This window comes from Alexandromys fortis, unplaced genomic scaffold (assembly GCF_014885135.2).
Source record: "Alexandromys fortis isolate MF-2015 unplaced genomic scaffold, M_Fortis_MF-2015_v1.1 scaffold_44, whole genome shotgun sequence".
Lineage (NCBI taxonomy): Eukaryota > Metazoa > Chordata > Mammalia > Rodentia > Cricetidae > Alexandromys > Alexandromys fortis.
The window spans coordinates 3814458-3826149 of NW_026067921.1; the positions used below are offsets into that span (position 1 = coordinate 3814458).

General features: G+C 47.7%; 1 protein-coding gene across 2 annotated transcripts in view; it reads right to left on the reverse strand.

The window, feature by feature from the left end:
• Window positions 1-1332: 1332 nt before the first annotated feature.
• Window positions 1333-11692, reverse strand: part of Mobp (myelin associated oligodendrocyte basic protein) — a 19450-nt gene continuing 9090 nt past the window's right edge. Inside the window, exons 2-3 of one of the 2 annotated variants that reach the window (XM_050141580.1) lie at window positions 6718-6927; window positions 1333-1822 (exon numbers count right to left, since the gene is read on the reverse strand). In XM_050141580.1, coding sequence (XP_049997537.1) covers window positions 1783-1822; window positions 6718-6923 — 246 coding nt within the window. In that variant the 5' untranslated portion in view covers window positions 6924-6927 and the 3' untranslated portion in view covers window positions 1333-1782. Of the gene's footprint in view, window positions 1823-6168; window positions 6510-6717; window positions 6928-11692 lie in introns of those variants that run through there. The other variant, XM_050141579.1, reaches the window with a different exon arrangement.

Below are 11692 nucleotides of genomic sequence, written 5' to 3' on the forward strand. Positions count from 1 at the left end.
ATGATTCCAGAAGACGCAAACAAAACCTAGAGAGACAGAGCGGGGTGACATGGGAGAATCTCTGAGATGATATTTGAGCTGAGGGCACCTGCACACGAGCCATGGACCAGAGCACAACAGGGTCTGAGCAGGAAGCTTGCAGCCCCAGGACGGGCACCGAGGATAGATGGCCACATTTGTTCGTGTGTACACAAGAGAGAACAGAAAGAAGAAACCATGAGGTCTTGCTGGGCCTGAAAACTGGCCAATAGTCTCCCAAAGTTAATCCCAACACACACGGGCACACATGCACACATACACACGTGTCCACAAGAGTCCAAGGCAATCTGAGGCGCTTCCATCTGGCCCAGTCTCCGTCCTCACAGCAAGTGTAGACGTGAGGTACACGCAAGAGGGGTGGGGTGAGGGTGGGTTTCTGGGGTCCAGAATAAGAGTGCATACTCAGGATCATTTTTTCCCAGAAATCTGAGGCTACAGATCCTGGGGACAGACCAGAGCAAAAAGATGGAAATGAACCCCCAACCCTACTCACCCTATATAGTTGGGCCCAGATCCCCTTATGCGGGAACGGCCTTGAACTCAGGGAAGAAGTCTTGGATTTCTTGCTCTCTACTCCCCAACACACTCTTTACTCTCCTTTGCATAAGGCCAAGTTCCATCCCCATTCTTCTTAATCTGTTTTTACCACAGACTTAGATGTGGAGGGCCAGCCAGGGAAAACCTGAGGTGCCAGGCCTCCTCTCCCCCCAGGAGTTTGGAGAATTTGGATTAGAAAACAAAACTCCGAGCAATCTTTCTAGACCTATGTAATGGCCTAGAGACATCTACCTGGGCTCAGGGTCCCTCATGGGAGGGTAGAGGATGGGACAACAGGGCTGAAGCCGTAAGACCTTTCTAAGTTTTCTAATCTGAAAGCAATTGGAGCTGTGTTGGTGACAGAGCCATGCAGGTGACACAGAACTATCCAGGTGAGTGCTAACTCTACAGGTGACAGAGCCCAGGTGATGGCTAACTGTACAGGCGACAGAACCATGCAGGTGGTATCCAAGTGACTGCTAACTGTACAGGTGACAGAGAAGTTGTTCTCACCCAGACCTGGGCAGGAGTTGATGCTCACCGTGCCCTGTGTGAGGATGGAGACAGGGGCCTGCAGAGGGAGGCACAGTTGCTGCTTTCCTCTGTTTCTGATACAGGTTAGCTACATCCGACTTTAACATGACTCTAGGGACATCTTAGCACTTAAGGATCATATGACAATTTGTACCTTATCTGAAAATCACCCGGACCTTCACCAGCATGCACTCTGGCTCTGGCCCTGAGTAAGGACGTTCAACAGAAAGCACATGGCATAGGAACAGGAGGAGCCGGACAGAGAGTTAGGAAGGGAAAGGTTGAAGGATACAGAAATACAGCGGAATAAAGAGACGGAGGAGTATGTGTGGATTAGCTCTGCAGACCTTTGCCAATGACCCTGGAGGCGTCGCGCACCTGCCAGAGAGCAAAGGGCTGCGGATGAGACCAAAAGACCCCCCTCCTGAGCTCTGGAGCCCAAGGGTCCTCTCAGGTCTCAGCGACTATGGTACAAAGGGCGCCCCTCACCTCCAGGCAGGCTGCCCTGAGGCTCCCACACCGTGAGGACTGAGGGCATCTGTAGCTGTCACATCAGCAGGCGTCTGACCCTGCTTCATCCTTGAGACCAGATAGTTTGTCTGAGGGCAGATGGCTTGCGAAGTAGTAAGTCCACAGGCGGAGGCCGTCCATTCACAGGAAATCCCTTCTCGGTCACTTTTTTCTTGGGGTTGACCTGCTCCTCCTTTTCAATCTGATTAACAAAGAGAAAAAGGAAATTTCATGAACTGGCAAGTGGTGTCCACTTCCTGTGCACTATTTAATACAATTGTGACTTCATGGACCTTTCTCAATGATGTATTTATTTTTATTGTGTGTGGGTGGAAGAGAGAGCGCGCACGCATGCACACACGCATGGGAGCACCATGTGCATGCAGTTTCCACAGATGCTAAAAGGGACACCGGAACTGAAGTTACAATTTTGAGCCACCACGTGGGATGCTGCAGACTGAACTCAGGGCCTACAAGAGTAGGAGGGACTTTTAACCACTGGGCTCTGGTGCTATTTTTCTCCTCAGAAATCAACTTTAGAACCCATTCTTGGTTTCTCAACTCTTGTCGTCTCTGGCTAAAACAGACACGATTTTTTTTCTGGATTGAGCCTAGGAAAGTGAATAGTTTTTTAACATCCTCCTGTTTCTATGCATAATGATTTTTTGGTTTTCCGGTTATTTGTCATAAGAAGTTTTGCAACATGGAAGGCAGTGACAGTACACTCCACTCCTAGATCAGAAACAAAAAGCATTTTACTACTCATGATGGTTGATCTTCACTGTCAACTTGCCTGGATTTGAGTCACCAAGGAAACACACCTCCATGTCTATGGGGGTGTCCCCAGAAAGCTTTAAAGGAGAAGACTCAGCCTGAGTGTGGGGGGCACCAGCTCATGGGCTGGGTCCCTGGGACAAATAAGAAGGAGAATGTGAGCTGAGAACCAGCGTTCATCTCTCTCTGCTTCCTGACTGTGGACGCCGTGTGACCAGCCACCTCACACTCTTGCCACCATACTGTGACACAGGATGGACTGTGTCCCTTCAAACTGTGAGTCAAAACGAGCCTTCCTAATGCCACTTCCCCAGATACCTTGTCACAGCAATGAAAGCAGTGACAGAAACCACAGCCGTAAACATAAACATGCTCACATATGTGTAGAGTATGTGAACTCTGTTATAAAATTCTGACCAGGTTGACATGTCCCTAGTTTGATAGCAACATTTAATAAATTGATTACAAATAATGTAGGCCCAGCCAAGTCCTGGTCACAGGTTATCTAAAAACTTAAACTCAAGCCTGATGCTGAAGGTGGCAGACTGTGAGGCCGCATTTGGTCTGAGTCACTAACATCAGCCAAATCCTGAGTTGGGCTCTGGAGGGATGAGTGTAAGATTGCCTGAACCAGATTAACACACAATCCTGCAAGGGGACACAGGTAAACAAACCCATGCACAAGGGTAAATGTGTCAAGAAGGCCCAGCACAGGACAGACATCTGCTCAGCAGGAAGTGTGAGCGGTCGTGAGACCAACGGCTCTGCCGGGGCTCCTTACCACTGATGATAACAGCAACTCCCTAGATGCAAGAGAGGGATGCTCTGCTGCAGATGCCCGACGATCATCTTTACCAATCAAGCAAAAGAGGAAGATTAGAGGATGGTGGCCCATGAGAGTCAATCCTCATGTAAAATGCCCTCATTTTACTCTGGTGTAGCTATGAAAGTTTTAAGTCAAAAAGATTTTCCATTTAGCAGGGCAATGGGCTCCTCCAAGAACAGACAGGCTTGTCAGAGTCGAATTCATCACATAACCTGAGTCCAAGCACTCTAGTGTATGTCTCTCCCTGAACACCAGGGTCATGTCAGTGTCTAAGGACTGACAATTGGTGACGTCAGTATCTAAGGACTGACAATTGATGATGTCAGTATCTAAGGAACAACAGATGATGCCAGTATCTAAGGACCAACAATTGACGATGTCAGTATCTAAGGACCAACAATCACTGCCACAGAGAGTCTATCAGGGATTAGGATGTCTGCTAGTATCCCAAAGCACGTCTGGGGCCATTCTCTAGCTTGACAATAAACCTTGAAGACACTAAACCATATTTCAAAATACGTTTTCAGCATAGATAGCAGTTCAAAACATATACCCTTAAGTATCCAGATTGAAATAGAAAGTGCACAGCTGTCTCTACTGAAAGACATGATTATGATGTATAAAATCCAGGCTCTACTAGAAAAAGCTAAAATAAGTGAAATCACAGTACATAAATCAAGGTACAAAAATAAATTATCTTATTTTTTACTGTTATTAATGGACAGAGGAAACTGAAAGTATAAAAAGATACTTTTTATTGTGTGGCCTGGTTTCCCTGGGCTGTGGACCTAATCTCATAGAGTAATAGTGTCTTACAGTGGCGGCTCTGTAATCTTGGGACCTTCAGATTAAGTCCCAAATCTTAAAGACGTAGAAAAGAATAAACTGGAGGGATGTGCCGAGACCACCGCCCATCGAGAAAGAGATGCTCCTACCTTCCACTGCGATGCCGGAAACCAAGCCACTCATTTCTAAAATCAGATTATTCTCTGCTTTCTGGAGAAGAGCTATTCAAAAGTCTTATCACAGATCCAAAAAGGTCTTTGTCCAAATTGTTTGACCTCTCCACACAATACCTCAGGATCAGCATCATCTCTGAAAGCGTGTCAGCTTCAGAAAATCTCCTTTTAAGCCTTTTTTAAAGGTCTGGCCTTGCTGCCCTGATCTAGTGTAAGTTGTTCCCATTAATTAAGGCCTCTGATTTGAGATAGCCAATCAGAACAATAAAAGAAACAATGCAGTGGTGGAATACCCGTTCTACTGCGCTGCCTTAGGACCTCTGAGATTCAGAGAAGGGAAAACGAGTATCTTGGGCGGGGCTCAGAGGGTGCATGAGAGCCATGGACGGTAAGAAGCTGGTCCTGATTCCCAGGGAGGTAGGACACACACACAGCCTGTGGAGACACCTTGGCTGATGTCTCTGAGCCTGATGACCATAGTGAGTGAGGCTGGGTCCAAACAAACCTGTGTCTGAGGTGGAATTTACCCTCATTGTCTTCTGTGTCCTTTTCTTTCCAGCTTGAACTCCAATGACCTAAAATGTCACGGACTGACTTTCCATAAAAGGCCGCCTCTCCTGTATAAACTCACAGCCTCAGCTCTAGATTTTCCAGCCCCTTCTATGTATCAGAAGTTAGCTGGCTGAACCAACCTCTCACTGCAGCCTCTCAGAGGGATTTTATGACCAGTCGACCTGGATTCACTTCTCCGCTAAGCTTTTAGTGAGCCGTAGCCAGCTAGTCCCTTTGCTAGGTGAAACTCTTGACCTTGCATCTTGCCAATGCTTTCATTTGGGGACATCACAATCCTGGCAGCTGCCAAAGATGATGAGGGTCCTTTATTTAGGAATATCTAAGTAAGGCTTGTTTACTGTGTCTGAAAAGGAAGACACCCCCAAACTACACTGGTGACCTGTGAATGGGCTCTCAGGAGGGTTCTAGAAGGCTGCACAGGAGCTGAGCAGAGAGGAAGTAGGCACAGCTGGTGCTCACCACTGACTCAACAAGAAAATCTATTTCCAAATATTAAAATGTTGTTGCCAGGCAATAACGAAGTTTTTGTCTTCCTTATGTTTTGTGGTAGACCTAAAACTGTACCAAAAAAAAATAAATAAAGTCTGTAGAGAAGAAGAGAAAAGGAGGAAGAGGAGGGTTTGTCAACACCAAACATGGCGTCCATGCATTCTTGGATCTAAAACAGGAGGATCTTAATGAGTTTACAGCGTAAGCTCCAGGCTAGCCTGAACTATGGTGTGAGACCACGTCTCAAAAAGAAGAAACGGGTCCTTCTGAGGTAGAGCAGGACAGAGCCTCCCTGGCCGTCCTTCTCCAGTTTGCCCACTCCAACCTAACTTTCTGTGAAGCCTCTGGCTCCCATGGCAGAGCTGGGACGGCTCTGTTTGGAGCTCCCACAGGCCACAGACCTCCTGAGTAAGGCAGTATTGCAATGTTTGCACCGTGACCAGATGGTCTCTTCCTTGATACAAAGAAATCACAGGTTATATTCCTCTCCCCAGTACAGCATATCAAACCTTATAGATGCCAGTACGGTTTGCTGAGTGACAGACTGAGCAAACAAAGGAGTAACATTGCCTCGGGGGCTAATATATGATGACGTGTGTCAGGAGGGTGAGCAAACGGAGCACTGGGCTCGCTCCTTCCACACATGCCCAAGTACAGAGTCTCCTCTCCTCCTCTCTGAGGCACAAAGCGGCAGCGTGGCTCTACTCCGTATTCCCCGCCTGCCACTGTGGTCAACAAATACTACGCGCTGGTAAATTAGTGACCTGCAGTCCTGCGGGATGGCACAGACACAGCCATCTGAAGTGAGGACCGAGAACATCTGGGAGGAAAAACAGAAGCCACGCCAGGTGTTTCAAACAAGAGGGGGTTTAATGGAGGGAGTGGATTACACAGGCTTGGTACTGCGGAGAGGTCCCCCAGGTTAGTACGCGCAGAGAGCAGCTACTGACCTCAGGCTAGGGGGGGAGACAAAAGGCAAGAGATGGTGTTACCAGAACCTAGGAGCTCTGGTGGGAGACCCCCCACGGCTGGTGCCTGGCCCTCTGAGGGGGCTGCTGCGTGCTGGTGGCTTGGACTTCTGAGGGGGCTTCTGCTTGACTGGTGGTGGTCGGACCTCTGGGCGGGGTCGCGGCTGGCGCTCAGTCCTCGAAGGGGACCTTGGCTTGGCTGGCCTCGGAGGGGACTTTGGCTTGGCTGGCGGCGCTCTGACCACCACGGGGGACGCAGCTGGCTGGAGCTTGGGCTTCTGAGGGGACCTGGCACGGCGGCTGGTGCAGAGAGGGCCAAAAGAAGCTGGAGGCTGCGGCTGGCCCGGGCTCTGCACCTTGCTTAAGGGATGCTGGCAGGAGCTAGAAACAGCAGGAAAGCCCTGCCCTCCCGCCCACCTTCTGCTTGCCCTCCAGCGCCTTCCTAAGAGAGCTGACAGTCACGGAGCAGGGGAATGTGGCGCAGACCTGGCCCAGAGCCCACGCTCACCTGCTCTTCTGACAAGCACAGCAGATCCAATCCTCCTCCTTCTTCTGGTAGAAGCAGCCGCTCTTGCAGATGCTGTACTTGCGGTCCACGATCTCGCGCTTGGAGTTGAGGAAGGTGAAGGGTGGGCAACAGTGGATGCTGAAGTGCTCGGAGAACTTCTGATTCTTGGAGAGCCTGGGGCCCTCCTTGGCCATTTTCTGACTCATCTCACTGGAAACCATCGATGTGGGGAAAGGGGGAGACACAAAACAGCCGATCAGGGAGGGCGCTTTTGCTTCAAGTCCACGCTGGACACTGCTTTGTGGAACGAATATGCAGAACTCAGGTGAAGGTGTGTGTGTAATGTGTGAACGTAAGCATGTAGTGCCGTCAGAGGCCAGAAGAGGGCCAACATGTACATAAGCTGTTTCACACGTGTGTTTGGCCATACTGTGTGTGTGCAGGCACATGTGCATTCATGAGCACACGCATGTGGAAGTCAGAAGTTAACATCAGGTGTCCTCAATCTGACTCCACCTTATATATTAAGGCAGGTCTCTCACTAAACCCAGGGCCTACTGGTTACACTAAGTCACCTAGCTAGTTTGCTCCAGGGTTCTCCTGTCTCTACCTCCTGGTGCTGGAACTAGAGGCAGGCTGCCAAACCTGCTCACCCAGCCTGTATGTGGATCCTGGGGACCAGAGTCTAGATTTACAAAAAGTCTCTCCTCCAACAAGCAAAATGGGTTTGTTGTTAAAACATTAATCATAGGGTTAAAATCATAATCAATGTTTGTGTGTGTGTGCATGTTGATGTGTGTGTGTGCACATCGTGGTGATGTACACGTGTATGTGGGTACTTGTGCACAAGCATGTGGAGGACTAGAGACATCAGGTATTGGTCCTCAAGAGCCATTCTTTACTTTCTATTTTAATTAATTTACTATCTTATTTTTGGAACAGAGTTTCTTTCTAGTCTGGAACTCATGAAGCAGGCTAGACAGGCTGCCAGTGAGCCCCAGGGATCCGCCTGCCTCTGTCCCCCCGCCCCCCCCCCAGCACTGGAGTGACAAGCAAGCCCCACCATACCATGGTTTTTTAAATCTATGTTCTGGGGACTGAACTCAGATCTTCATGCTTGTAAAGCAAACACTATACCAACTGAGTCATCTCTTCAGTCCTTCATACAATTAACAAATACAACAATGAAAGACTATCCTGCTGGGCAGTGGTGGTATACCCCTTTAATCCCAACACTCAGGAGGAGGAGGCAGGTGGATCTCTGTGAGTTCAAGGCCAGCCTGGTCTACAGAGTGAGCTCCAGGACAGCCAGAGCTCCATAGAGAGACCCTGTCTCAAAAAAACAAAACTATCTATCTATCTAGGTCAGCAAACTTGACTCTCAAAGCAAAGTGCTGAGCAAAAGAAACCAGACATACAAAGAAAATGCCAGCTGTCTCTTTAAATGAGGTCCCCAAATAAGTGAAACTGACCTGCGGTGTGAGGAAGCAGAGCAGGGCTACATGTGGAATTCGCAGGGCTGAAACCCTTCCTTGAAGGAAGGAGACAGACACAGTACCAAGACACAAATGCTAATAGTGCTAATAGCACAGAGACACAAACATTAATAGTGCTAACACAGCACATGGGAGCTCAGATGACTTCATCAAGAGTTGACAAAGGTGCACGGGTGGTGAAAATCACAGCTCTCAGTGCGTTCTAGAGCTCGCTCTCTCTCTCTCTCTCTCTCTCTCTCTCTCTCTCTCTCTCTCTCTCTCTCTCTCTCACACACACACACACACACACACACACACACCTCCAGAGGTGAAGAACGAAGAATCAAGAGTTCAAGGTCATCCTTGACTAAATAGGAAGTTCAAGGCCTGTTGTAGAACATTATTTTAAGGTGTGTGCCTTGTTTATGCTGGGGAACACTTGTTCAAGGATGTAAGGACTTGTTGCTTTTGTTTATGCTGCATTTGTTTAACTGTGTGAGGCTGTGTTACCACGCCTGTCTAAAACACCTGATGGTCTAATAAAGAGATGACTGGCCAATATCGAGGCAGGAGAAAGGATAGGCAGGGCTGGCAGGCAGAGAGGTTAAATAGAAGGAGAAACGAGGAAAAAAAGGAGCAAGAAAGCAAGGAGAGGAGGACGTCAGGGGCCACTCAGCCAGAAACAGTAAGAGTGAAAGTAAGATATACAGAAGTAAGAAAAGGAGAAAGCCCAGAGGCAAAAGGTAGCCAGGAATAATTTAAGAAAAGCTAGCAAGAAACAGGCCAACCTAACTAAGGCCAGGCATTCATAACTAAGAATAAGCTTCCATGTATGTTTATTTGGAAGCTGTGTGGAGGGCCCCCAAAGAGTAAAAAAGCCAAAAAAGTGAAGATAACAACAGAGAACCTGTCTTGAAATATAAAACAAAACAAACAAAAACAGTAGTTGTGCAGGTAAGGTGGCTTGGCAGGCAAGTCTGATGACCTTGTGTTCGATCCCCAGAAACCACAGTCCAGAGAACTGACTTTCAGAGGCTGCCCTGCATGTCTGTCTGAAAAAAGGGTTTTCATCCAGGCATGGTGGTGCACACCTGTAATATGTAAGGCAAAGGCTGTACAGGAGCACACCAAAGTTTTGCACAGTAATCACATACCAATGAAAATAAAAGAACATCAAAAAATCCATATTGGAACCGAGAAAACGTGGATGAATGAAAATAATGGACTCTGAGATTCTCACTTCCTAGTGGGCCACCATAAACATCTAAACCCTTTTCCCTCGAGGCTGGAGGGATGGCTCTCCACTTAGGAGCACTGGCTGCTCTTCTAGAGGACCCAGGTTCAATTCCCAGCACCCATGGCAGCTCACAGCTCTCTGCAACTCCAGTTCCAGATTTGCTGCTTTCTTCTGGTTTCTACAGGACCAGGCACACACATGCAAACAGACATGCATGCAGGCAAAGCACCTGTACACATAAGAAGCAATTAAAAAACATTAAAAAATACACAGTAAAGAGAAAGAAGACAATGCCTTACCTTTCAAATTTATACACTACAGTTGGGCATTATTACTTTTTAGTTTAATGTCGTAGACTTTGTTCTTACATAAGCTTATCAATGATTTTTTTAATCTGTTGTCAAATTTCCAAATGTATAAAATATTTTTGTTATATTGATGTCTCATGTCAATGTGTTGGCTAAGAAGAGTAACCACATGATACTGGCCTAGTGTGTGTTAAGTATTTGCTAGAGCCCCATATTTGATTTAAAACATTGCATGTTTCTGGAAACAGTTTGCAGTTATCTAGTATCCTCGTTAGCTTTAACTGCCAACTTGATACAGCCCAGAGGCCCCAGGAAGGGAGTCTCAACTTACAGACTGCTTGGATCAGATTGCCTGTGGCATGTCTGTGGGAGACTGTGTTGATTGCTCATTGCTGGAGGGGGGGGACCCACTGTGGGCAGCACCATTCCCTAGGCAGGTGGTCCTGGGCTGTATGCCGATCTCTGTAAGTTTAAGACCAGCCTGATCTACAAGAGCTAGTTCCAGAACAGGCTCCAGGCTCCAAAACCACAGAGAAAGCCTGTCTCGAAAAACCAAAGAAAAAAAGAAAAGAAAAGTAGCTGAGCGTGAGCCTGAGAGGAAGCCATCAATCAGCATCTGTCCATGGTTTCTGCTGCACATGCCTACCCAGGCTCTTTCCATGACTTCCTTCAATGGCAGACTATTTTTTTGGACGCTAAATAAAATCTTTTCTTCCCTCGGTTGCTCTTAGTCAGAGTTTTATCACAGCAAGAGAATAAAAGGAATCCTCGTGGTAAAGGTTTTTTTGTTGTTGCTGGTTTTTTGTTTTGTTTTGTTTTGTTTTTTATGCATACCAGGTGTAATGTGAAAATTTAGTCCTGGGTGTAGTAGTTATCTTGGATCACAGTTCAGTCTTGCAGAGAAGGTGATCCAACTCAATCTGCCTGTTCCCAGCTCCCAAGAAACAGGATCATTCCCAGCCCCTGGACCTCACCACAAGCCTCTGCCTGTTCCCTTCCCACTACACAGCTCACCTTGCCTGTGTGAGACCCTTCCCTTTTCCTAATCAGTAGGGCTCTCCCCTCCCTCCTTGTGGCCTGACCTCTGATATAATTCTAGAAGATCTAAAGGCAGAAGCAGGCGCACACCCAGGGAGACGCAGTGTGAGGGGGAAGTGGCAGAAGAGTCATATCCACAGCAGCAACAAAATCCTGAAATACGCAGAAATAGAGAGAAAACTAAAATGTATAAGCTTCAATGGGGAAAAAAATTAAGGCTGCAGCGATAATAAGATGAATAAATTAAAAACTGTATGTAGATGGTAACTGTCTGCAAGGTAAAGACAAGAGCTTTCCAAAAACAACTCATGCACGCTGAACACTCTTCTCACTAACACCAAAGACCTAACACCAAGGGTTCTGTCTGCACCAACAGAACAGATGAGTTACTCTCTGGTGGCCCCTTAGTGTGTGGCACTCACAAGGAGCAGATGACACTCTGGTGGCCCCTTAGTGTGTGGCACTCACAAGGAGCAGATGACACTCTGGTGGCCCCTTAGCGTGTGGCACTCACAAGGAGCAGATGCCTAGGAATCATGGAGAAGAGTCTAAACCCCAAAATCACATAATGGAGAAGGGGAAGTGGGGACAAAGTCCCTCCCACAGCCAAGAAGCTCCTTGCACTCAGTGGCTGCTGGAGAGGTAGCACGGTGTGACATCGTCTGTATCACCTCTCTTAAAGGCAGGCCTCATGCTCCAGAGCAGCCGGCCAACACAAATTAGTTTCCACATTTTTGGTGGTGGGGGGGAGGAGTGGGTAAAGGGGAACGAATAAATTAAAATACATTGTATGCACACCTTTAATCCCAGCACTCGGGAGGCAGAAGCAGGTAGATCTCTGTGAGTTCGAGGCCAGCCTGGTCTACAGAGCTAGTTCCAGGATAGGCTCCAAAGCTACAGAGAAACCCTGTCTCAAA